Source organism: Populus nigra, chromosome 12 (assembly GCF_951802175.1).
Source record: "Populus nigra chromosome 12, ddPopNigr1.1, whole genome shotgun sequence".
NCBI classification, from domain to species: domain Eukaryota; kingdom Viridiplantae; phylum Streptophyta; class Magnoliopsida; order Malpighiales; family Salicaceae; genus Populus; species Populus nigra.
The window spans coordinates 1,042,605-1,070,037 of NC_084863.1; the positions used below are offsets into that span (position 1 = coordinate 1,042,605).

Below are 27,433 nucleotides of genomic sequence, written 5' to 3' on the forward strand. Positions count from 1 at the left end.
ATTTATTTTTGTAGTGGTCTCACTTTTTTTTTCCCCTTTAAGCAAAAAAAAAAAAAAAAGGTTAAAGAAGGGAAACATGCTCGTTTCTTGAAAAACCTGGAAAAACTCTATTGAATAGCGAGTTTTTATTATCTTCATATTTTATTTTTTATTATATTTATATTTTATTCATTGGGTAAACAAATTTCAAATATTTATATTTTATCCACTAGATTTTGGATGTTTATTTAAGAATTTATTATTCAAATAATATTTATTATTCAATATAAAATAAAAAGTGTGTGAGAAAGATTAATTTATATATCTAAATCAAGTTTATGAATACTCATATCCACTAAATAAAGTAACTTACAAAAAAAATTTCATTGATTATAATTTGAAATTATTATTCCATTAAATTTGGATTAAATTATCATCATCAAATTAGAACAAGAGTAGTCTAAGCGAGTCATCAAGTTCCTTTGTAATTCTAAAAGGGCGAGGAGCTCCCTCTGAAACCGTGGATAAAGGTTTAGGCGGCACTTAAAGCACATCACAGCGCCAGGACCTCCAGTGTATGGATACAGCATGCCGGACCCAACTTGTTATCCATTAAGTAATGCATGCTCAGGTCAAGTTCTTCACTTCCCATCGCGCGTGTGCGGTGGTGGTGGTGGGTGAGGGTGGGGGGGTGGGGGGCAAGCCTGATGGCCGTTCAACTTTACTATCCAACATTTGATCTTATTTATATCCTCAAAGGCAAAGAAACAAGAGGAGGCAAAAGTCCATCACACAGCCAGGTGGCTGCCAAACAGATCGTTTTTCAGGGCCACTCAACAGTATTTTGCGTCTGTCAGGATCGACAGACTCCAAGCATTATATGTCATTTCTCAAGCATACATAATTTGGTTTCAGCCACAGTAGTGGTAGTTTGCTTCACCCAATAAGGATAATGATGAAAGTTGTCACCGATTTTGTGATGACATTCTCTCGGGTCCATGCCTTTGGCGGAATCTGATGCCGGGATCTGAACCACCACCAGCCTGATGGAATGTGCTCCAACCTGAATCTCTGTCAACCTGATTTAATGAGAATGATGGCAAATGATCTCTTTCCCATGAACGAAATCGAGTTGGCGGTGGAGGATTTTCTGCTTCTTGGAAGTTCCGACTTGATGCTCCTGATGGAATGAAATAGAAGCCAGTCTGATCGGATGATGAGGCCACTGCTCCTACTTGGGACATGCCTCTATGGCTGCTGGATCTTCGGCTTCCAGAAACAACTGGTGTGCGAATAGGTGGTGAATTGCCGGGCTGTAGTTGTTGATAGTATGCTTGAAGGGCCTGAACTCTATCACGTGCTCGTGCATTACTGCCCTGGAAAGGTGGAATCATTGAGGAAGTAACTGAACTCCCTGGTCTAGCACTAGAACTGCGGACGAAAGAGGTGCATGTGAAGCAATTATACAGTACAAAAGAGAAGGAAATAAATGTAAAAAACAAAGCGGACATCTGTTTCAAATGCTAAGCATTAACTGTTTCTTCATCCTAAGTGGTGTCAGCAAGAAGCCTGAATAATGGATTTTCTAACTACATTTTCATGGCAAAGAATTTAAATTTTTTGAAGATATACATACCCATGACCAACAAGGAATGGATGAATGAAAGATCCTGATCTTGGTGGAAGATCTGAAGAAGTTCTAGCCGGCCTTTGAGTAACAGGTGGAACAGAAGGCTGATCTGCATTACCTATTCGATTGCCTGTCGTAGAGAAGGGAGGAGAATGGTGCTCCCAACTGTGATAATGGACATCCATGGCAGGAAAAGCATAGGAACTAGGGATCTCACTAGGTACTGATGGACCATTCCAGTGACTGTTAAAACTAGAAACATCTGAAACACTGCCACTGGAGTTCGAAGATGATGGGTGAATTGGTCCAAAATAAGCAATATATGGGCAAGGATGAGTAGCAGATGATACTGCTGCGGTATGTTCGCCAAATATGGGATGATGTCCCAATAAATCATGATCTGCATCATAATATCAGTCCTATCAATATAGTTACCCATCATGCCTCCATTCTAGAACTTGAAAGAAAATCATTATTACTCAAACAGTATAGAGAATCTCTTACATGCATTTGATGAAAATTCCCCTTCCCTGCAACATAGAAAAATTAAAACCTTAGACAAAGAGCAGTGCCTTACTTGAAAACAGATAGAAAAAGCACGCGGACTGCATATATAGAAAAAGTAAAACTACTGCTCCCTTGGAACCAAAAAGCAGTTTTAAGAGACAAGAACAGGTGCAATCCTCCTATCCATTTTTTTTTAATTATTATATCTATTTATTGAACCACGTAGTTTTACCCCAACAAAATCTGGTACCATTGCCATGACATTCTGCATTAGGTAGATTGTGGTGGGAATTAGCCAATAAAATTTAAAAGTTCACAGATTCTGTGGTAGATAGCAGTTTGCAACTTTCAAAATACCATAATGGAAAACGTGGACTGGGTTGCATTTCCAAAGAACTACCACGCTCAAAATTATGGACTCGGCTACATTTCCCAGAATAGTAACAGCAAATCTGCAACCCATGTGCCCAATGATTCAGAATTCGCTTTTCAGCAATCACTCTTTCTTTGTTTTAGCTTCAGTTTTCTCAGCCAAAAAATACTCTCTCCTAGAGTCTCTTTAGAGTACCATCTGATTTCCATATTAAAATTTTCCAATGTCATACAAACACAAAAATAAAAGGGCAGAAGATGTGTAAATACCAAGTGAAGCATAGAAACTGGAACAGGAATAACTTTGAGCTCTAAAATGTAATTGATTTTAATGCTTACTCAAAGGATGAAGGAAGTCGTGCTAGGCTGCCAAATGGACACCAATGAACCCCAAAGGACTGTAAAACCATTTAGAACCAAATAAGTAAGAAGTTGCATGTCAGATACAATTGAAGTGCATCCATGTGCCTGCACACACGTGCATATGTAAATACTCCCACATGCACAGAATTCATCATAAGCGACAGTTCAGGAACACGAACCATTCCTGAAATGCGTATCATACCCACACATGAACCAAAAATGCTACTGAGAAACTTGGAGAAAACACAAATCTAGGTATCAACAGCACAAAGAAATTTAAAAGTAAATGTCCAGAAGGATGTGTTGTTTCTATGAGTTATCTATGCATGCATAAAGCCATTAATATAATACAAAAAATAATTTCCTGGTGCCCAAGGCAGGACGAATTCCTCCTGCCCAGCACATGGCAATCTCTCAGGGCATCCACGTGTCGGAGAATATTTATTATTTCACCAATATATATATGAAATCCAAATCACTCATCTATAGTAAAAAGGTAAATTTCTTTATAGACAAGATTATATTATAAAACAAAAAAAAAAATTGAATAAAAAATAAAGAGCAATTAATGCTACCCACACATGATAGCTTGAGACAATCATGTGTTGGGCAGGAAGAATTCCTGCTGCCATGTTCATATAATAAAGAGAAATGTAGATAGAGGAATAAATCTATTACTTTTGAAAAAGATGCATCAACAGCATAGTGCATTCAAAGTACAATGTTAGATTACAATTAGACGGCATAGAAAACCTTTCCATCCACCTCACTTTAGTAAGCTCTTAGTTGCACCTTGGTGGCATCTTCAACTCATCTCCTGAGGAAAATCCAGGGAATCTAGAGTTGGAAATACAAAATGGCAAGTTGTCCTTGTGCCTCAGTTCCAAGGACAAAAACAAATTTCAACCTCGAGATCTAATACAATTACCAACCTATCCAAGTGGCTGTGTCAACGGTCCAAATTTAAGATACCAGTATCTGTTGCAAAAAAGATTGAGAATTCAACCTCACTTCCTATGGTCCAAACTAGAGAAAAAGAAAGAGGCCATGATGTTGATTGCATCAAATGTTTAGCATATCAATACTGAAGTTTGTGTGGGAACCTGCATTTCTTTCTCAGTCCAATAAACATGAAAGGAAGTGCACAAGCATCCTACCCACCTTGGGCCATTTATCTAAAAAACCTAGATGATATTGGCTAGACTACACTGATTTTCTTTCTTTAATGATGTAGGAAGATAGGAAAAGGATAATAAACATAGTCATAGGCTGGTTAACTGGATCATATGGCCAAACAAGAAAGGGATTTTTCTTATAAAATTCTCAAAATATCAAAAACATTCTTTATTACAGCAATTGAAGTCCTTGAATAACAAAGCAAACTCTGATTAAAATAAATCCTAGCCTTTAAAATAACTTAATTTTAACCATCAGAAACATTATCATAAATAATGCAAAAAAGTAAACTAGAAGGAAAAAGACCAAACTAAAAGAAACCTGGCACAGTACCATGCTACAGTCACCCTTAAAACTTAACATAGTGCTTTGAATTTGCTCCTGTATCATTTGGTGTCTCCTAGCTTTACATTTTTGGCTTTTGGCTTTCTAAGCATTTCAAAGGAGTAAACTGCTTAGAGAGCACTTTCAGTTATACAGCTTCTTGCTTTACAAGCAATTAACAACAAAAGAAATTGACATTTTTACATTCTATCCTTGATACAAAGAAACAAAAGACATAATATATTCTGAGGTCCTAGGGGGACAACTTAGTAAGAAAACAGGTTTTACATAATCCCAAAGTTGATATTTGAACTAATACTAATCCCAAGTGACAAAGGGGCTGCAGAAACTAGGGGGGGGGGGTACTTGAAGGTTTCACATAACATCAAAACTCAATATAAACACGAGGTTTCCTCAACTACCATACACTTGAACCGTATAAAAGTAAAGTATTCATTTAGATAAAAATCCATTTACCATTTCAGAGTAGCTTAAGTCATAAAGGTCCTCATCATGAGCCCAGTCATCCATGCTAAATTCTGGCAGTGAACGACAACCATTTGCATAGAGCCATTGGCCCTTCTCAATTTTCCGGCAATTAGGGCATTGCATTGCACCCTTTACATTAAATGCTGAGCCGATGCAGTCTGAAGATCATATGAAAGGATAAATTTCAACCAAAGAAGGAAAAAACAAAGAAATACTTGTCAAGTACAAAGTCAGTGATGAAATACAAGTGAGCACATTGATGCACCACTGTGTGGAAAGAATCTTGCTGGTGGTCTCCAAAGAGAACAAAACAAACACAAGAGCAGAGTGATACCAAAACCCAAAACATAAAAGAAAAAAAGCATCTCCAAGCACTCAGTCACACAAATAATCACTGTTGATGCTCCTAATGGAAGATCACTGAGCCTGCACTTAAAAGCTGTGAGGAGATTATTGTATATGCAAATTTCATGACACAATTTCATGTTCTCCAACAAATGCTATCATGAATGTTCTCTTTTGTTTCCCTTCTTAGGCATTTAGTGTGATGTTCGTTTCAATAACACGGTCAATTGATATTTAAATTTGATTTTGAATAGCAAAAGAATAATGGGTCCAAAAGAAAATACTCTTGTGATAATAAATTCTAAAGTTAGTATTCCTGGATTGTACTTATGAGCATTGTTGTCAAAATCACGAGTTGACTTGTAAAATCAATCGTAAGAGTCAGCATATATCTAACGTGCAAACTCGGACTAGAAACTTAAAAACCAGTAAAATCGGACTTCAATCATGCAAAATCGGTAAACTTGTCAAAATCGTGCAAAATCGAAATTTTCACCCGAGTTTATGAGTTTATAGGAAGTATAAATACTTCCATATTAACTCCCCTTTCTCAACCCTAGCCCACCAGCCGATACTACCACTCTCTCTCACAAAACACTTTTTTTTTACTTCGTCTAATCATCTCCTTCTCCTTCCTTTCTGTTTTGATATCAATTTTGGGGTCGGTGTAATTTTCAGGTTAGTGTTTCTTAAACTTCCTGTTATACTATTGTTTTGGTTTCCCTTTGCACCCTGCATTCTTTTACTAAAAGAGTCTTGTTTGGTTTTGTTTCCACTTGCTTCTCATGAAAGTACCCTAAATTCTTTTTTTCTAAACAAGATTCTGGTTGATTTTGTTTCATCTCACAAGCATGGCTTTCTTTACTTTATTTAATTCTTGTATTTATGATGGTAGGTTAAATCTTTATAAAATTGTTGACCAGACTTTTTTTTAATATCCTAGTGGATCTCCCATTGTTTATTTATTATTAAGAAATATTTTTCTATGTTCAACATAGACATAGACTTTTGCATTTGAGTATTTAAAAAGACTTTGGTAATGGCTAATGATGAAGCTTGTTATCTTTTTGTAGGAAGCTACAGAGTATGTATACTAGTTGTTGCTAAGAGGATTCTAACTTCCAGCCAACTAAGACGATCAAACGAAGTAAAAAAAAAAGTGCTTTGAGAGAGAGTGGTAGTGTCGGTTGATGGACTAGGATTGAGAAAAGGAAGTTAATATGAAAGTATTTATACTTCCTATAAACTCGGGTGTAAAATCGTGATTTTGCATGATTTTAACCTAGTTTACTGATTTTACATGAGTGAAATCCGATTTTACTGGTTTTTGAGTTTTTAGTCCGAGTTTGCCTGTTAGATGCATGTTGACTTGTAAAATCAAAATCAAGTCAACTCGTGATTTTGACAACAATGGTGCCATGTCAAAAAAGCGTTTATGACAACCTGAGCCATGCCAGAATATTACAAACCCAAAAAGGGTAGATTAATGAGAATTTGAGGGTGGTAAGCAGCCTTAGTACACTAAGCATGATTACTTAGCAAAAGGCATTTCTCAATGGAGTAAGATTATGGATTTAGTATTTTTCACTCTGTAAAATTCTCTAAATTTTTTTTTAAAAAAATCACATTAAGAGACTGCAGAAATCCTCATAAACTAAGCTCTCTGCACGCTCTGTCAAAGCATGACTTCTTATTACTTAGGTAACTTGAAGCGGTAAAAGTTTTCATTCATTCTTACCTTTTTCCTAATTCATAACCACCCCACATTCTTTTCCATCACACAAACTCACAGCCGATGTCTCATGATCTCTGATTGCAAATTGCAAAATCTAAAATTCAACAGGTATACAAATCTAACTTCCAATTTCAAATCAGCATCACATCGGATACCACGAAAATTCAACAACTTGATTTCAAAAGAAAGATCTAGCAGGTGCAAATCATAAAATTATGGCCTCAAAACGATCACACATAATTCTACCTGCTACTATCTAACAAGGAGCTGCAACCATTAATCACCATTCAGCCAGTAACTCAAAATCCAATCACACAAGAACCCAAAATTCAAAAAATACCCACGTAAGCATCATTAAAAAATCATTGCACCCAGATCTCAAAATTCCAAATCAAAACCAGAAAACACCAAAAATAAAAGTTTTTAACATACCCAGATGAAACTGATGTCCACATTGAAGCTTGGCCCATGATCGATCTCCATTGTCAGCAACCACTTCAAGACAAATCGAACATGAAACTGACCCTCCAAACGACTTGCCATTCAATCCTCCACCACCACCTCCTACATCTCCATCGTCCACGATCACGTCATTTTCACTGTTCCCCAGCCCCATCTCACCAAACCCAAAACCTAGAGTCCTTCAATCTTCCTTCTTCCTCTACATAAATTAACACTCTTCGCTTTTCTTTCTTTTTCTAAATTACCCCACCAGAAAACCAAAACACAAAAACAAAACCAGAAGAAAAAACCCAATAAATCAAGGATTCGATTACAAGTGAATTACAAGAGATTATGAGAAAAGGATTGTTTTTTTGGTTAATGGGTTTGAGTTTCTTGTTTCCTTTTCCAGTTCTTCTCTCTCTCTTGTTGTTGTTTTTGTTTCTGTGTTCTGTCTGTTGATTTATTTTATCTGATCTTTTGTAGGAAATTATATTGTGACCGTTAGATTTTAGGCGAGGTAGAGGTTGCTGTTAGAGGGTAATAGTAACTGCTGTCTTAATGGAATGATGGACGGTTCAGATTTATTTAGGTTAAGTCTGTGGATTCTGGTTGTTGGATTTGGGTTGGTTCACATTGTTTTATTCTTTTCTTTTCTTTTTTAACTCGAGTCATCAACTATCTTGATCTCGAAGGTGAAATTGAACAAGAAACATGTTCTGGTCGGTGTCGCCACCGCCCAAGCCCAAGATTAGACCGAAAAAAAGTTTGGGTATAGATTATTTCGGTATTGTGAATTAATCCAGTTTTTTTACTAAAATAAAATCGCTTTAAATTTTTATTTTAAATAAAACATTATTATTTTAATAAAAAAATCTTAATTCAACATATTTGATTTTTATTACTACGATAAAAAAATATATATGAAAATATTAGGAAGGAAAAAACCAAGAAAAAAGTGGTCAACCAATTAGCAATCTTGTCGAGTTAACAAAAGTGTTTTTTATATTTGGATTTGGTCGAGAGTGGGTGGGTCAAGCGTGAAAAATGAGAACAATGGGAAGGGGATTGTAGTCGGATTTGCTTGTTTGTACTTTCGGGTTCTTGTTTATAGAATTTTATTTATCTATTTAGGGATTTTTTTTTCATGAGGGATATATATATATATATATATATATATATATATATATATATATATATATTATCGTGAGATATTTCTAAAATTCATGAGGGAGATCTACAAGGCCTTAATTTTCCTTGCTGTTTGTTGGCTGAAAATCTTCAATACTTATGAATTTGACAAGATTGTGAGAACTTGTATGTGTTGTCCAATGTTTGAGATTATTATAGAAGTTGTTTTTTAAATTATTTTTTGTTTAAATATATATTAAAATAAATTTTTTTATTTTAAAAAATTATTTTTAATATTGACAACAGGTTTATGATGTGTGTTTTTATTCCAATTAGAATTTTAGATCAACCGTGAACTTGATTTGATCTTAATATACAAAAAAGATAGTATTGGAATATTATTTAGGTGTCCAAAAAATGATTTAGTTGTTCATGAGTGTGGTTGCGGTTGTTTTTTAAAGTGTTTTTTACTTAGAAATATATTAAAATAATATTTTTTTTATTTTTAAAAAATCATTTTTAAAATTAGTGCATCAAAATGATTTAAAAAATCAAAAAAATATTAATTTGAAGAAAAGAAAAAAATAATTTTTTTTTAAATACTTTTGAAACACAAAAACAAACATACTTAACTAACCTCCAAAATAGCATTTTCAATGAACAAACTAAAAACTAATTAACTAGATTGGGTATTTAGTGCATACATAGAAAGTAAATCTAGGATTTAAGGTAATTAGCAGCTGCATGACAACTCATGTGTTAATCATAAACTCCTAATCATTATCATTTTCTTAGTGTTTAATTATAATTTCAAGATAAAAAAAATGAAATTAGTGAAGATAAAGAAAATATATCTTCATGTATTTTCTATTTTAATAAATTTTAATTTAAAAGGTGTTACACAAAACAAATTTATTTTTATATTTCCAATCAAATGTGTCTCTATTTTTTTTAATTTCAAACATTAAAGTGAATTTAATTAATTAACCACAAATCATATTAAAACAAGTTATATATTTAATATTGTAGTGTAAAGTGTTTTTTAAAAAATATTTTTTAACTAAATGTATATTAAAATAATATTTTTTTTATTTTTAATATCAATCATTAAAATTATCCTAAATGATCTAAAATAATATTAATTTAATATTTTTTTAATTTAAAAAGAGATTTGAAACATAAAACGTCGCACCTAATTCAACATACTAATAAAAAAAATATCTAATCCAAAGCACCGTCACATTGTAACTTGTTAAGATGCTGATTAGTGAAAGCAATTAGTTATTGGAGAGAGGGGTCGGCATAAATCAACCCATCAATCCCTACTTCTTTTCATAATTGTTTTTCCCTGACGTTTGATTTGTCCGTGGGCTCCACACCTGCGTTATCAATCCTCATTTTTTACACCATACAAGATCATGAATATGTCTAATGTGTATAATTTTTATACTCATGGAGTTTGAGTAAAATTTGAAGGAATATTGAGGTGTAATTTTATTGTTCAGTTTTTGAGCTTGCTTTTTAATAATTATAAGTTTGAGTTTTTTTAAGATTATTGGAGACTTACATGGTCGTTAATTTCAGGACCCGTGAGATTAGTCGAGGTACGCGCAAGCTGACCCGGACATCCATGCTAATAATAAAAAAAAAAAAATTGAAGGTAAAAAGTTGAGTTTTTGGGTTTGAAAATGAATATTGATCTACCCTATTTGAACCTAAATATATAAATAATTTTAAAGTTTGAAAAAATTAATTTCATATTATATCATTTAAATTCTGGTTATGAATATCCAATTAATATTAACACTTGATTGAATTAGGTTCGGGTCTTAAAAATCCATACTCGATCCATTGCTTACAGATAAGTTGTTTTCAATATCATAAAATTTATTTTCTTCTGGTACAGATTATACCCATATTAAAATGGCCTCCACATGGGCCTAGGAGTGCACTTGCAAATTGCAGAACAGAGCATGCCTGGAAGATCACACCCAGTTGTCCAAATGGAATGCATAACTGGTAGTTGGCCCGCAGACATGCCTGCCAAGTGCCAACCACACCCAAGTTTCCATTCCTCTTCTACTTCTAAACTCCGTGTCGGCCATGGAGTTTGGTTGAACATGACAGGTTTACTTGACCTCCGTCCTCCCCAAGGAAACTTCCCCGAGGAAACTTCTTGCGTGACTCTGTTTTTCTTCTCGTTTCCACCTTGCCGTGCCTCATCTGGGAATTGACCCGGAAAACAAATTGGGTGGCTAGCTTACCAAACCAAGTTAGATTCAACAGTCCGACCGGATTTTAAACAAATAATTACATGTAGAATAATATATCAATAAGAAATTTGTTTTCTGCATCATTATTTACAATTCAAATTTGATACATTAAGAAAAAAAACAAATATATTTACCACAGAATAAGATTCAAGAAAATATGAATCGAATATGAGTCAGATTAATGGATGGAGAGAAGGAGAGTATAAGATTTGGAACATCCATTGATTTCTCTGGTTATTAGTTTCTAGCACAAGGCATGCAGTGTCTCCCACATTTCAATATTCCTTTCTTGTACGTGACAAGGATGATAGGGGCTTAGTGAGAAGAACAACACAAGACCATATGTTTTTCTGTTCTAGATAAATTTAAGGTAAGAATGTCCCCACCAAGCACTCACAGAATAAGTGTATTCAATGGATATTCTAGGCGTTTGGTATCTCTCTGGTCTACTTGCCCAGATGGCCTCAGCCTTCGTTCATAATTTGCTCGCAGATTCATGTGTGAACCTTGCGTTGCCAGCTTAGAACATGGCAGCTCTTGGATGCTTTGTCACATAGCTGGCCCAATGAAGAGTTGGACTTTGTATGCATCGAAAAAAAAAGAAGAAAAGCCTTTGACTCGGTGATTCTCTGTGGTGGGACTAGGAAGATGAAAGCAGCAGCAGTACTTTACATTTGCAGTAAAACGAGTTACTGGGCAAAACCATAAATAATATTTTTTAAAATATTTTTTTAACCTGAAAAACAAACACAATAAGAATCTTAATAGACATACACTGTTAAATTTGAGTCAGTAAAGTTTCCTAAGACATTGCTATGAAATGTCGTTATACAGAACATTCACCAGGATCAAAAGGTTGCATTGCTTCTAAGCAAACTATTTTGCACAAAGCGTGTTCAACAGATGCAGTCCAGAAACATCCCAAAAGGCAAAATATGTTGTCTGCGCAGTCTGTCTAGATCTTCACCGCTGTTGTAACAATAAAATAAATAAATAAATAAATAAAGAAGTGCCTAGATTTCAAATGAACATGCTCAAAATTAAAAAAAAAAAATCTTTCTGATTCTAGAAGAACGAGGGATAGTCGCGAGACCATGCTGTCTACATTTGTGAACTTTATTCATAGAAAAGATCATATTTAAAAATCTTTTAACTCGATTTTATGTTTTATAAAAATTAATAATAATAAAAAAAAATAGATACTTGTAAAGCGTATAATCAACTCAATATCAATGTTTTTTTTTTAATAAATTGCAAGCACTATTTCTTAAATAAAAATTCATTATAATCTTAAAAGTAAATTTAAAATAAAACACTTAAATAAAATCTCAGTATTTTTCACATGATTGAAGAAAAAATATTTATAAATGTTATAAAATTATATAAAAAATATAAAAAATCTTAAAAAACATAAATTTTATGTTAAATAAATATTCTTGATATTTTTTTCATAGTAGACATATTAACTGAAAAAATGTTAAAATTCCCATAAAACCTACAGTGTTATTTGAAAAAGATAACAAAATCGAATAATAATTTTTTATATTACATTTAAATCTAAATCCAAAAAAATAAAAGCAAAAAAATAGATAAAAAGGCCAGCCTGGTCCGTATGGCCCAACACACTTTCTGATTCTTTGTTTTCTGCTTTCGACTATCGAGCAATTAAAGTATTCCATCAGTCCATTGCCATCGTACCATCTGAAGCATGCTGAGGAGTCTTGATATGATAATGCACGCAGATAATGAGTCACTATAGCACTCCCTTGAAGCACCAGCCGTATCTTTCAAAAAGCACAAGCAAACCACCATGAAGGACCACAGCATGCAGCCTGCAAATTGAGTGAACCATCCTGAAGCTCCTCAATGCTAAATTCTAACAGGATGATTGTTCAATGTAGTGATTCAGGAGTGCTGGCTATCTTATATGAACTAGAATAATGGAATGGGAAAAAAGATAAGTAAAACTAGATGAACAGATCTGGCAAATGCATACAATTTATACAGAGAGCTGTTGAATGGTGATGTTAAGGTCGCGTTCCCAATGTCCTTTGTCCTTTTCTTCTGATAGCCATACTTTCTGCAGCTTTGGTGTGCTTAAGATTCCCGGGGAAAAAGTCTTCATCTTTGGACAGTTTGTCACAATTACTTCTGTCAAAGAGGGGAATTTGAAGGTGAAATTTATAGAGCAAAAGCTAGTGAGGCTTGCTAAACAATCAAGTTTCAGACTTTCCAATTTCCTGAAAATGATCTCAGTTCCTGCTTCATCTCCCTTGCTTGCTACAATTTCTGTCACCATTTTGCATTCCTTTATACTCATTGCAGAGAGTTGCACAAGACTTCTGGCAGTTGAGGATGTGACCAAGTATTTCAATGCTTCGCAATCCCATACATGCAAAGCTGTTAGATTTCCGAAAGATGATGCAGATGGTGCTAAATTGATCAAACTGTCACAACTCCTTACTTCCAGAGTTTCAAGATTTTGAAGAAGCTGGTCCACTCGGAGATCTTGGCTCCAAATTTTCTCCAAATCTGGAAGATTAAAAAGTTTCAAGTATAGTATCCTAGCAAGAGTATGTTCCTCCTCATCAACAAGTCGACATGGGAACAGCTCTTTGAAATAACCATGAGTTACAACAAGCTTTTCCATATTCTGGAATCTATGCATGATACCAAATGGAAATTCAGCCGATTCATCATGAAAGCATTGCAGCTCAAGAACTCTTATTTTGTGAAAGAGGTCTGCTGGAAACTGGCCTTGACATACCTTTGCTGCATCTTTACTGTTTAGCGATAGTTCTTCCAAGTTGGGGATGATCTGGAAATCGAATGCACAAATGCAAGCTAAATATGAAAAGCCAAAGGTAGATATAGCAGTTTTTACAGCACATTCAATAAACAGGCCAGTCCTTTCCCACTGCCAACAAGTCTTATTGGTGCTTACAAGTTAAATTTTCTTAGGCACTATTATGGTGAATGATGTTCTAACATTTCCTGTTGCTTCACTCTTTTAGAGAGTTGTTGTAGATTCAGGTTCCAGTTGTAGGGAATTGGTAGGTTCATTATCTCAAGAATTTTGATTTGGTTCAGGTAGATGCAATCACGTTAGTACAAGTTTGTGCCTTAGGGTTTTTACTACAATATCCTATCCTATTGCTTCTTGTTGTGGGTTCTAAAGTGAACTAGTAGAATTCAATTTTTGGAAGGGAGAAGTGTTGTCTTTATTGAATCTTCTTCATAGATTGCATATCTGGTTCAAAACCAAAAACGATGATGATAGGGTAGAATGAAAGGCCAAAATGCAAGCATTACAAGCAGATTTGCCTTTGCATCTTAGCTAATTCTTGTCTAAAGTTCTTGTAGAGCATGGCATTATCAAAGGAATACGTTGGAGTTTAATAATACAAGGAAAAAATGTTCCTATTTTGCACAGCTAGCTAGGTCTAGCTTGAACTATCTTGCCAGGCAGCAAGAGTAACTTTTTGGTTTCTTAATGGTGTCATGTAAGCCTAGGGGACTGGCACAGAGAATGTTCTGTATTTTTTAACATAACTCATTGAAGGCATTAATGTTTAGAACTGTTAGTGAACAACCATAGGATAATGCTCAAGCTCATACCTTTTCAAATGAGAAAAGCGGTTGCTGAACTTGGATCTCAAGTTGGTCCTGTGTACAAGCTCCTTGGGTGCTCTGGAGCTCCGAATCAAATACCGGCACTTCGAGGCAATGATACACGTCTATTTTCTTTAATACCGGCCACTCTGAAGTGTGTCTTCCTGGGTAGAAACTGTTGAGTTTGGGCAATTCCCAGAGAATGAAAGAGGTTGTTTTAGGAAAAACAAACTTTAGTTCTTCTCCTAGTCTTTCTTCCTCAGCAACAATTTCCTCCACTCCACAACTAGTTAGTTGAAGCTCTTCGAGTTGTGAAAGGCCTAAGGCTACAGAGGTTGGGAAGAGGCTTTTTAGACTTGGACAATTCCAAGCATTCACTAAATGAAGGTTTTGAAAAGAGAGAATTCCATGAGGATTTGTATTCCACACTTTCTTCAATTTTGGCAGGTTCCATACATACATATTTCTCAACTTAAACGCTGTTACAGCAAGGGATTCTTTTCCATTCATCAGAGATCTGAGATCGAACACCTCTTCCAGTGAAGAACAATCAGCTACCTCCAGGTAGTCTAAATTATGAAATCTTCTCAGCATATTGGGTGGGAAAATATTCAACAATTTGTTTGCTTGTTTTACCTTCAGCACTTTGAGCTTGCAAAAGGAATCTGAATGGAATTCAGTGTGCCATATCATATTCAAATTATCCATGCCAAGAATGTGCAGTTTCTCTATGTTAGAGAATGCAACCTAAGAAATCAATTCCATCATGTCAGTAGCAAATGACAAGAAAATTAAATTTCAGGTGTTCAAAAGCAAATGTTGAACAGAGGTTGGGGACTGTAGGACTAACAGGAAAAGAAGAAGAAAAGGACTCACTTTTTCATCAAAGAGAGTTGAGTTTGTTTCTTCAAACTGATTGTTGGGTACTGCATCTGTGCTTAACGAATTAGAGATGAAGGTCTTCAGTGCAAGGCAATTCTCTATCCGCAGTTCTTTCAAGCAGCAGCATTCGATTAAGTGACTGGTGCAGAATCTTGTGAGATTTGGAAGGCCCTTAAGCTTGAGGAATTGTAGCTTTGGAAACATCATTCCTCTCACATTTTCTTCTTCTCCTAATCCGTTCTTAATTATTATTTCTTCCATAGGCTTGCAATCACATAGCTCAAGCCTTTTGAGTTGAGCAAGACTTTCAACCATAGAAGAAGTACATAAATACTTTAGATTTCCACAGCCCTCGATTATCAAACTTGTTAATCTCGGAAACCAATAGGACAGTTCTCCTGGTTGGTCTTGCCATATCTTCTCAACTTTGATAGAGGACAGTTTTAGGTCTTCCAAATTGGGGAATTCAATCTGCATGCACAACTTTTGCTTCATCATCAAGTTCTTTTCATTCGTCAAAATGAGAATGATACTCCATTTTATGCCAAAGTCATTAAAATAAAGCAAACCTTTTTGTTAAAAAGTGTCATGGGAGTCCCGAGCTCATTGTCAGATGCAATTTCATTGGACCTGACATCAGTGATTAACGGCTCCGGCCTGGTCTGTGATATGGAAGCTGCATTCGATTTGGAGGAAACGCTTGTGAATTGGGGTAGATATTCCAGTGTCAGTGTTCGTAGTTGAGTCAACTTGATTGCTTCATCTTCGTCAGCTTCGCCTCCACTTTCCTCAGCAACAATCACTTCCATGATTTTGCAATCAATTATGCTGATCTCTTCCAGTTGCAAAAGGCCTCTTTCCATGTGCAACGAAAAAAGATTCTTCAATATTGGACAACTTTCCACCTTCAAAATTCTTAAGTTGCTAAATGACTCTGCCACAGGTTGACTATTACAAATCTTCTCCAACTTATTCAAATTGTCAAGAGACAAAGACTCCAGGAGTGGAAAAGCAATAGAAGGACATAACATAGTCGAGTCGACAATATATTGAATCTCAAGACTATTTTGGATATGGAGATGCTTCAAACGAGGAAAACCTTGCCCATCTAATTCATAGGAAACACTTTTAACACCCTTTAGTCCATCTAAATGTAGATCTTCAGTTCTCTTCAGCAACAGTTGGATCCCCTCCTCCGATTGAATTCTTGCACTGATCTTCAGTTTCATTGTTCTTGAAGTTTCACACTTACTGGACCAGTCCCACCCTTCTCCGATCAAAAGTTTAAATCTTTCCAATTTTTTGGAGAAGAAGTCTCTGGGAAGAATCATAGGATCTGTAATGTGTAAGTATAAAGTGCTTAGATTTGGCAGATATTTCAGCTCAGCCAGGCTAGCATTGTTTCTTTGACTATCTAGTCCTTCAATCCCCCATTGCAAAAAGCTGTTCTCCATGTACAAGTCCTCTAGTTGGGTCAAGCATGACAGCACATTTGGCGGAATCATTTCAAGCCTTGGATTGTCTCTCAAATCCAGAAGTTGCAGACGAGTCAATTGCCCAATTTCTCGCGGCAGCCGAACAATATTAGAACCTATTAAGCTGAGAACTTTTAACATCTTTAGCTCTCCGATCATAGCTATATCTTTCAAACCACAACTATCCAGACACAATGTTTGAAGCTTTTCGAGAAATTGAAGTGAGGAAGGTAGTGTTAGAAGTTGCACACCTGTCATATCCATAAGTTGGAGAGTTTTTGTTCCCTTAAACAGACTGTCTGGGATTTTGAGCGAGAGGTCTTCATTATACAGTATAAACGACTCAGCTTTTGGACAGTTTAATGCTTCAGGAAGTCCAGGAATTTTGCAACGCGGCAAAGAGATAGCACTGCACTGTTCAAGCATATCCTCGGCCGGCCATTCTTTTAATACAGTGCCAGATGCTAATGTGAAGACATGATGATCCCTGGAAGCTACAGAGGCAGCAAAACAATGAACAACATCATGCATTTTGACTATTCCATCTGCGCCACCTTCTAGCAACAAACAAGAGGCTTTGAGGTCATTGACCAATTTATGTAGTCTATTTCTTGCTTCTTCCAATGTACTGATACGTTTAAACAATCCCAGGCCAACGGTATATTTCAGTAAGTCAAGGATTGCAATGCTGTGAGGTTCAAGTTGTCCACAAAGTAAGAATACTGACCTGATTGTTGACAAGGACTAATACTTGGTTTAGAAAATATTACAAATCAGGAAAATTAGAAATCAAGAACAAGTTTAGAAAAGATTTTGATACATATATATTCTTAGTTTTCCATCCTTAAAAAGGATTTATTGTACATGTATACATACAAGTTCTATGCAATAAAAAAAACACAATGAATTAATACAAATAATTATCTCTAAACTACCCCGATACTATTGATATAGTATCAAAGCAGACGATCCAAATCTAAATTTTTTTCAAATCACAAACAACTTAAAACAATAACAGAACCGAACCCACCAAACCATGCTCAGATTACAACTACAAATTCTAGAATTGACACTCAAACCAACTTTACCCAAAACCCTGACCTGCCAATTGTCGTCTTTAGAATCAAACTTAATGGCCAGAATTATGAACTATGGTCACAGATCATGGAGATGTTCATCTCCGGCAGATACAAACTTGGATTAATCACCGGCGAAATCAGACAACCAATGCTTACCGACCCAACATACAATAAATGGACAACAGAAAATGCAATTGTTAAAGGTTGGATTATCAATTCCCTAAACTCAGATTTAATTGGGAATTTTATCAGGTTTCCTACAACTAAAGGTGTTTGGGACACCATTGCCACAACCTACTTCGATGGAGGAGATAATGTCCAGGTATATGACCTAAAACGAAAAGTCAGTCGAACCACACAAGGAAGGGGTTCTCTAGAAGACTATTACACTGGTTTACAATCTCTCTGGCGAGAGATTGACTACAGACGCCCAAATCCCATGGCATGCGATAAGGACATACAGAAATACAACAAATTAATTTGAGAAGATCGAATTTATACCTTCTTGGATGGTTTGGATGATCAATTTGATCAGACCCGCCAAAACATTCTTCAACAGATCCCTCTGCCATCGATCGAGCAAGCCTTCGCTCAAGTAAGAAGAGAGAACACCAGACGAACCATGATGATGGAGAAGGAATGGGGAGATAGTTTCGGTTTATTAACAAGGGGCAGAGACATAAACTGTGGTGAGATAAGAAAGGAAGGCATGGTAAACCTAGGACAACAGAATGACAAAGCTCTCATAAGCCCGAACAGACGGGCTGGACGTAGTGGCAACTCATCCAAACCATCTTTTGACCCATCATCTTCCAATAAACAGACCCTTCGGCCCAGGCCTGGACTACATAGGCTGAATTCCAGCAGGCAAATTTTTTCTAGATCGAAAGCCCAGGAGGGCGGGTGCACTTATTGTGGCGGAAATAAACACACCAAAGACACGTGTTTTCAGCTACACGGGTTTTCAGAGTGGTGATATGAACTGAAAGAAAAAAAACGATGAACAGAATGGTCACGCAACATTTATTACTTATACAAAACCAAATACACTTGTGCCATTCGACAATCAACCTCGGTCTTCAACTTAAGACCAAAGTAGTATTGGTTCCACAAATTTAGTATCCAACGGTGAACATATAAACAATTGGATTATTGACTCAGGGGCGACATATCACATGTCCTATGATCATAATGACTTTAAAACAAAGTCAGTTCCTCGACGGAAGGCCATATCAAATGCTAACGGTGATATATATTCGGTAACAGGGGGAGGAACAATGAAATTATCAACCACATTCACTCTCCCTAATACTCTTTTTGTTCCTTCATTCTCCACTAAATTACTATCAGTAGGGCAAGTAACATAAGATTTAAACTATTGCGTACTGATGTACTCCTCATTTTGTTTGTTTCAGGATGCTGTCACGAAGAAGATTTTTTGTCGTGGTACTAAGAGGGGAGGGTTATATTATGTGGATGATTTGGACTTTGGAAAAGTTCATTCCGCCCAATCATCACAGCGGCAAGGACAAGGCATTTGGTGATGGCATTACCGGCTAGGACACCCATCATTCAGCTATCTACAACATTTATTCCCTATTTTATTTGAAAAGGTACTGCTCTCTAGTTTCAAATGCAAGGATTGTATCCTAGGCAAAAGTCATCAAACAAATTACCCCATCATTTATAATAAATGCAATGCACCATTTGAGATTATTCACTCTAACTTATGGGGCCCTGCACCTGTTATGACTACTGTTGGCTTTAGATAGTTTGTTACCTTTATTGATGACTATACAAGGATCTCTTGAGTTTATATGTTGAAACATAAGAAAGATATCCTACCAATTTTTTAGAAATTTATCCCCCTAATACAAACTCAGTTCTCTATTGGCATTAAAACTCTTTGATCTGATAATGGAGGTGAATATATTAGCCAAGAGTTTAGATAATTTTGTGATAGCAAGGGCATCATACACAAGACTACTTGTCCACATACTCCTCAGCAAAATGAAATTGCCGAATGGAAAAATAAACACCAGGGCCATTATGAGAGCTGCCCATATGCCCCAACAATACTGGCCTGATGTCGTGGGTACATCTATTTATCTTCTCAACCGCATGCCATTCCGAGTACTTAATTTTCACACACCACTCCATACTTTGGAACGGTATGTTAAACTACCTTCAACACTCCATATACCTCCAAAGATATTTGGTTGTGTTGTATTTGTATATGTTTCGAAGCACCAACAATCCAAGTTGGATCCATGTGCTGTTCGTTGTGTCCTTCTTGGCTATGGTTCTCATACGAAAGAATACCAGTATTATGATCCCCTTACACGAAAACTCTATGTTACTATGGATGTAACCTTTCTTGAGATCGAATATTTCTTCAACAAACCATCCCCGCTTGTTCTTCAGGGGGAGAATAGACATGAACAATAGATATGGGATTGAGTTCATCCTGACCATACTCAAATAGAACCGGAAATTTTTTAGCAAATCAACCACGCTGACTTACATACTCAAGCCACATCAAATAACCCCCTCTCCAATATATAACACAACTAAAATCAGAATCGTGAGTGTCATAACCCATTTTTTGGTCACTCCTAAATTCATTTTCCTTTTCTTCTTCTTCTTCAAAAAAAAAAACCGCACGGTGCCGTTTTGAACGGCACCGTGCAGCTTCCTCTCCCCTACAAATGCAGAGACAGGGGAAAAGAGGATTTTTGAAATGTTTTCTTCCCGCTCTCTCTCTCCACCCCACTTGCCCAAAAATCCCGCATGACCCATACCCATACCCACACCTACACAACCATACCCTACAACCATTATGGAAGAAACATGAGACAGACAGAGACCCATACAGACAGAGACCCATGCCCTGCACTTGAACAGGTATGATGACCCTCTCCCTCGACATTCTATAAATATAAGGGAAGATTACAGGACATTGGAGGGGCAAAAGTTTGGAGAATGAGAGAAGGGCAGTGACAGAGAGGGAAGCAAGATGAGAGAGGGGAGAAAGGAATAGAAAACAGAGGCCAGATAGAAGAGAAAAAAAACAGAAAAAGAGAGGGAACGAAGCAGAAATAGGGGGGATTTTCAGGTCCAAAGTTAAAAAAAATCATCCTTTTCAGGTTCCCAGCAGCTGCTCCTCTCTCTCCATCGTGGCCTTCGGCCACCACCATTCAGCACCGCCACTCCGCCACCATCAGCGCTGCCAATGCCAGCAGAACCAGAGAGGGAGAAGAGAAACATAACAGAACCGAGAGAAAGAAAACCAGGAGAGGAGTAGAAGAGGGGAAGAAGAAGAACCATCGCCAGCCACCTTCAGCCCGGCAGCGCCACCGTTGCTCTTCCTCTCCACAGCCACCAATAGCGCCGAGTAGAGAAACAGAGGAAGATAGTAGAAACAAAAAAAAAACAACAGAGCAAAAAAAACACAAAGAAAGAAGAAGAAAAGGGGCGACCACCACCCTCGCCGCCTCTGCTGCCGCCAGCAGTCGCCAGCGTCGCCACCGCTCCAGGTAACTTTCTCCCCTCCCCTGTCATTCTTTAGTTGCTCATCTTTATTTGCATGCAGAATGTGATCAACTCACGTTCTGCAACAAATGAAGATTAATTAGCTAGTTACTATGCGCACATTGGTTATAGGCTGGAACATCAGCCCAGCCCACAGTCTATGGATCGGGTCAGACCCAGTTTTTTTTGTTAAAAAAAATTCAAAAATATTTTTTGGAATTTTTACAATTTTTTCACGTATTTTTTTATGTCATTTTGATTAATATGAAGCAGTATTTTTATGTTGCTAAAAATACAAAATCCGATATTAAAATACCTGGTTTTTGTCAAAACTTCCAAAATACAAAAAAATTTTGAAAAAAAGAAAAAAAATGTTTTTGTGCATACGACCAAGTGTCTCAAAGCTAAAAAAATCATATTGTGTTTTTCATACACCAAAAAACAATGTTTTAGCATGCATTTTGGCTTTAATAACCAGTTTATTAAAGTCAAGAGAAAATTGGCCAAAATTTCAAAAACAAGAAAAATTTTATTTTGTTTTGTCTTTTAGCATCTGGGGTATGATATTACACATAATACGTATTCTGGATATTAAATTTTTTTTCCAATGTTAGAACGGTTAGGTTCTACCCCATTAAGATAAGAACCTCCTTATTGAGGAGGGTTTTTCTTGAATCTTAGATAGATAGAACCAACAATTAGAAAACACGACCAAACCTTAGATTTTGATCAGACAAATAAAACAACGCAGCCTACCTTAGGTAGGGTGTATTTGGGGTGCTAATACATTCCCTTTACGCAACCAGTCTCCGTACCCGATCTCTGAGACCAGTTAGGGTTCCTAGTGACCATAATACTAGGTGGCGACTCCCATTTCATTTTCCACTGATAATAGACAAGAATTCCTTGTCTCCCCATATTTTTCAGATACACACACATTGAGTGAGGGAGGACGATCGTCGCGACGCCGCACAAGTACGACAATGAGGACAATCCCAACACTACAACTGAGGTAAGATCTCCTGACTCTCCTACATTACCTGATTCTATGACATACAGTTTACCTCACAGGCATAATCAGGGAGTACCCCCAAACTGGTACTCACCGGAAACAGAAGGAAGAAAGTCCAAATACTCAATTGCAAATTTTATCTCAGCCCATAACATGTCAGATGCAGCAAAGGTCTTAATGGAAAAAGTATCTTTAGAACAGGTCCTACGAAACATTGAAGAAGTTATTGTAGATGAATACTAGAAGATAGTTGTCTATGATGAAATGAAAGCTCTACAGAATAATAATACTTGGGAACTAACTACATTGTCATATGGAAAGAAAACAGTTGGATTCAAATAGGTGTTTATTGTGAAATATAAGGCAGATGGGACAGTAGAAAGATACAAAGCGAGACTAGCAGCTAAAGGATATACACAGACATATGATATAGACTATTAGAAAACATTCTCACCAATAGCCAAACTTAATATAATTCGGATACTCTTATCACTTGCAGCAAACCTAGACTGGCCTTTACATCAATTTGATATAAAGAATGCATTTCTTCATGGAGATCTAGAGAAGGAAGTGTATATGGATGATCCTCCTAGTTTTACTAGAAGAAAATAAAATGTAGCGTGTAGGCTTATAAAATCACTTTATAGATTGAAACAGTCTCCCAGAGCATGGTTTGGAAGATTCAGTCTAGCAATACGAAAGCATGGATTTAGCTAAAACAACTCGGACCATACACTATTTCTGAAAAGAAATGGGGGAAAAACAGCAGCCTTGATTATTTATGTTGATGATATAATAGTCACAGAAAATGATGAAGAAGGAATTTTAGAATTACAAAGGTATCTAGCAAGTGAATTTGAAACGAAGGATCTTGGTGGGTTGAAGTATTTCTTGGGCATCGAAGTATACAGATTAAAACTAGGCATATTCCTCTCACAAAGAAAGTATGAATTGAACCTATTAGCCGAAACAGGTATGTCGGATAGCAAGCCTGTGGATACACCAATCGTACAAAATCATTGTTTAGCGGAATATCCAGATCAAGTTCCCACAAATAGAGAACGATATCAGAAATTGGTGGGAAGACTCATTTGCCTTTAACATACATGTCCTGATATCGCATATGCAGTCAGTCTAGTCAGCCAATTCATGCACAACCTAAGTGAAGAATATATGGAGGCAGCATTGCGAGTACTTAGATACTTAAAATCTTCTCCAGGAAGAGGAATTCTTTTCTCAAAGAATGATCACCTTAACATCATTGGTTATACTGATGCAGACTGGGCAGGAAATCTGACTGACATAAAGTCTTCTTCAGGATACTTTACCTTTGTTGGAGAAAACTTGGTGACTTGGAAAAGTAAGAAGCAAAATGTTGTTGCTCTATATAGTGCTGAAGCAGAATTCAGAGGGATGAGTAAAGGATTATATGAAATACTATGGATAAAAGGGCTACTTAAAGAGCTAGGATATCCTATGAAGACTGAGATGAAGATATACTGTGACAACAAAGCCGCAATTGTCATAGCCAATAATCTAGTTCAACATGATCGAACTAAACATGTGGAAGTAGATAGACATTTCATCAAGCAGAAACTCGATGAGAAAACTGATTTTTTCTTTTGTCAAATCTGATGATCAATTGGCAGACATACTTACTAAAACAGTATCAAGTATAGTGTTTCATTGCTCTCTCAACAAGTTGGGCATACGAAATATCTTTGCACTAACTCGAGAGGGAGTGTTGACAAGGACTAATTCTTGGTTTAATAAATATTACAAATCAGAAAAACTAAAAATCAGAAACAAGTTTAGGAAAGATTTTGATATATTTCTATTCTTAATTTTCCATCCTTAAAAAGAATTTATTGTACATGTATATATACAAGTTCTATGCAATAAAAAAAATACATTGAATTGATACAAATAATTATCTCTGAACTACCAGATACTGTTGACAAAGTAAGAATACTGACCTGATTTCTTCTCCTTTCAAAGAATCGTAGCTCAGCTCTAGAGCTGAGTAAACTTGGCTATCCATTTCATCCCTGTCAAACCTTTTCAGCCTTTCCAAAGCATCCTTCCACTCTGACAGATCTCCATCTTTTAATGCCCTCGCAACAGTAACTATTAAAATGGGCAAACCAGCACATCTTTTGGCTACTTCTACAGCAACAAGCTGCAGATCGGGATATTTGACAACATCACCCGCCATCTTCTTAAACAGATTCCATGCTTCATTCTCGGGTAAAACTTGAAGCCAGAAAACTTTTTTTGTAACCATTCCACGGGATAATACATTTCGATCTCTCGATGTCATCAATATTTTGCATCCCCGATGATCACTACCAGAAGGAATCCCCACATCATCTAGTTCAAGCCTCTCCCAAATGTCATCCAAAATCACAAGTACCTTTGTCTCTCTTTTAAGCCGCTCGTACAAGAAATCTGCTCTTCCACTTTCAGTCTCTGCATCCAATTTGAGACCTAGCCCATCTGCTATTTCCCCCTGAATATTTCTCAGGTTAGGAGTCTGAGATACAACAGCCAGAACCACCACATCAAAAATCCTGCCCGCCTTGACTTGTCCAGCAACCTTTTTCACAAGTGTGGTCTTGCCTACACCAGGCATCCCATACACTCCAACTAGGTCGACATCATCATCTTTTAAGGCCTCCAAAATTTCATCCAAAACAGGTCCTCTTGATTCGAAAGCCTCGTAATGTTTGTGAGATCTGTCCTCTATCCCGCGTCGAGAAGGACGGTAGGACACCCTATCAAATTTGCTTCGAAGACTGATCTTAACAGCCTCCTCTGCAATACTCTCTATGTTTTTACTAACCTTGTAGCGCGTCGTCACATTAGGGAACAACCCCATGAAGCACCTCTTCTTTGCCTCGTCTTCATCTTCAAAAACTCTGTTAGCCTTTTCAGTGATAATATTCACACTAGCAAGCCACTTTCCAACATCATCTTCAATGTTTTCCCTTCTATTTATAGCCTCGTCTACAGAATGCAGCACCCTTGTTTTTGTATCTGACAGCTCCTCTAAGTGAGTTCGGAGGCTCTGAACATTTCTGCTGTAGTTGAATACACGAGTAACGGAGCGCCTAATGGGAACAATTAACAGTTCCACAACCGTGGATGTCAAGGAACCAAGGATCTCCATAGCCAATGTTCTGCCTTTGTTTAGCAGCCAAATCACAAGTAAAGGATGATCACTACTGCGATATTTGAAAACCACAAATAAAGGATGATCACTACTGTGATATTTGAAAAACTATGAAGATGGATGTAGCAGATAAAATGAGTGAAAGAATTTGCTTAGAGCAACTGCAGAGAGGCTAGGTTAGTTTGCGAAGTAAAGTCAAGCAATTATATTCAAGTAAATATGATCCCAATGACTTTCCTAGCAACAGAAGGTTAGTTTGTGAAGTCAAGTCAAGCAATTATATTCAAGTAAATATGACCAATAACTTTCCTAGCAACTCTCTCATTTCTGCTGAGTCTGCAGCTTGGTATCTTCTTGATAGGTTTTGTAATTTACCCAATAGTATATTGGCAGCGCTCCGTATTAGATTAATAATATTTTTTTAATATAAAAAATATAAATAATATATTAAGTGTACTTGGATTAACCGCACTTCAACTCTATTGAATCTTGTCGATAGTAGGGCTCCATGTTGTTGAGTTCTGCTAGCAATATAAAAAGTCCCATTAGCAATATAAAAAGTCCCATTAATATAAAAGAAAATAAATCCAACTAACCCAACTTTGAATAAAAAAAATTATCATCATTCAATTTTTATATAATATAAATTTTTTTTATTAATTTATTTTTTATCATATAAAAAAAAATTAAATAAAAAAAAATCTAAAATAATAAAAAAAATAAAATTAGACTTATTTAAGTCTAAATGAAAGCATGACTAAGTAGGATTGAGTTTAATTATCAAGCTAGACTCAACACCTGTTAGAAGTGATTTAGATCTAGTTATTTAGCCACATCTAACTGCTTTTAGCACAAAAAACAAAAATAATAATATTCTAAAAAAAACCTTTCTGATTAACAAACGGCAAAGACAATGCTTCTACAAACATTATAATGTCGTCTATAATGAAAAGACTTTATGTTTGTAAGTGGTTTACAATGAGTCTGTGTCTGCATAAAATATAATATAATATTTTAGGATATCCTTTTAATGAACAGTTAGATTTTTTATTTGTTTTTTATTTTTAACTAATATAGAGCGTAGTTGTAAATATCTAACGGGTAATAGGTGAGAAGAATTCAAGTCAGACCTTAATTTTTTTTAAAAAAAGCATTCGGATGTTGTTTTTTCTATTTTTTTTTTTAAATTTAGATGTCAAGAATCAAGTTTTGATTTAATTAACAAATCAATATATAATTTTAATCCGGTTAACCAATTTTTTTTTTATCCGAATCCAAAATTTACAAGTAGGTTTGGAGTAGCAGTTTTTATAACTATATTTTATAATTAACATTGAATACAATAATTTCGGTGATGGTTATTATTTTGAATTTTATTCTTGAAAAAAATATTAAAATGGAATAATCTAAATTACTGTTTGCATAGGAAGAACATTCCAAATTAAGTCATTGTTTCTTTTTCTGAACGAAACATGATTAAATTATTTATCATATTATTTATTTTAATATTAATTAGCCGTGCATTGAAATAAGATGGTTTCAGTCATGTAAAATCCCGATGCTGATATGAATTAGTAGATTAATCAGCCAAACTTAAAAGTCCAAACCCGACACACCAAGAAACTGAAATAAACATTAACCTAACCAATCCAAACTTTTATATTAAAAAACAAAACAATATTACTTTTTTGATAAGACAAAATAATAATTAACAGATTAAGTTAGTTTAAAATTATATATATATATATATATATAAGACTTGTTTGGAAATACGATGAATACTCAATCATTCTAATATGTTAATTTTAAAAATATTTTTAAAAAAAAAAAATATTATCTTAATACATTTCTAAACAAAAAATATATTTTAAATCACAACCGCTACCCCGCTACCCCAATCCAATC

At 35.8% G+C, this 27,433-nt stretch overlaps 2 protein-coding genes across 4 annotated transcripts; both read right to left on the reverse strand.

The window, feature by feature from the left end:
• Positions 1-699: 699 nt before the first annotated feature.
• LOC133669479 (E3 ubiquitin-protein ligase RFI2-like) lies at positions 700-7,839 on the reverse strand. The gene is made up of 6 exons (XM_062089641.1): positions 7,353-7,839; positions 4,829-4,998; positions 2,828-2,886; positions 2,114-2,139; positions 1,616-2,009; positions 700-1,410 (listed from the first exon to the last, which is right to left on the reverse strand). Exons 1-6 carry the CDS (start codon positions 7,534-7,536, stop codon positions 945-947), a joined length of 1,299 nt encoding a protein of 432 aa, XP_061945625.1. The 5' UTR covers positions 7,537-7,839; the 3' UTR covers positions 700-944.
• A 4,386-nt stretch (positions 7,840-12,225) lies between these two features.
• LOC133669139 (probable disease resistance protein At4g27220) lies at positions 12,226-25,590 on the reverse strand. Of its 3 annotated transcripts, none has more exons than XM_062089168.1 (6): positions 24,333-25,590; positions 15,829-17,461; positions 15,254-15,730; positions 14,384-15,124; positions 12,762-13,583; positions 12,226-12,597 (listed from the first exon to the last, which is right to left on the reverse strand). In XM_062089168.1, the coding sequence occupies exons 1-5, from the start codon at positions 25,523-25,525 to the stop codon at positions 12,765-12,767; spliced, it is 4,863 nt and encodes a 1,620-aa protein (XP_061945152.1). In that variant the 5' UTR covers positions 25,526-25,590; the 3' UTR covers positions 12,226-12,597; positions 12,762-12,764. The 3 variants fall into 3 exon arrangements, with proteins under 3 accessions (XP_061945152.1, XP_061945153.1, XP_061945151.1); XM_062089169.1 differs by having other exon boundaries at positions 12,226-12,641; XM_062089167.1 differs by having other exon boundaries at positions 12,226-13,583.
• Between the last annotated feature and the right edge of the window lie 1,843 nt (positions 25,591-27,433).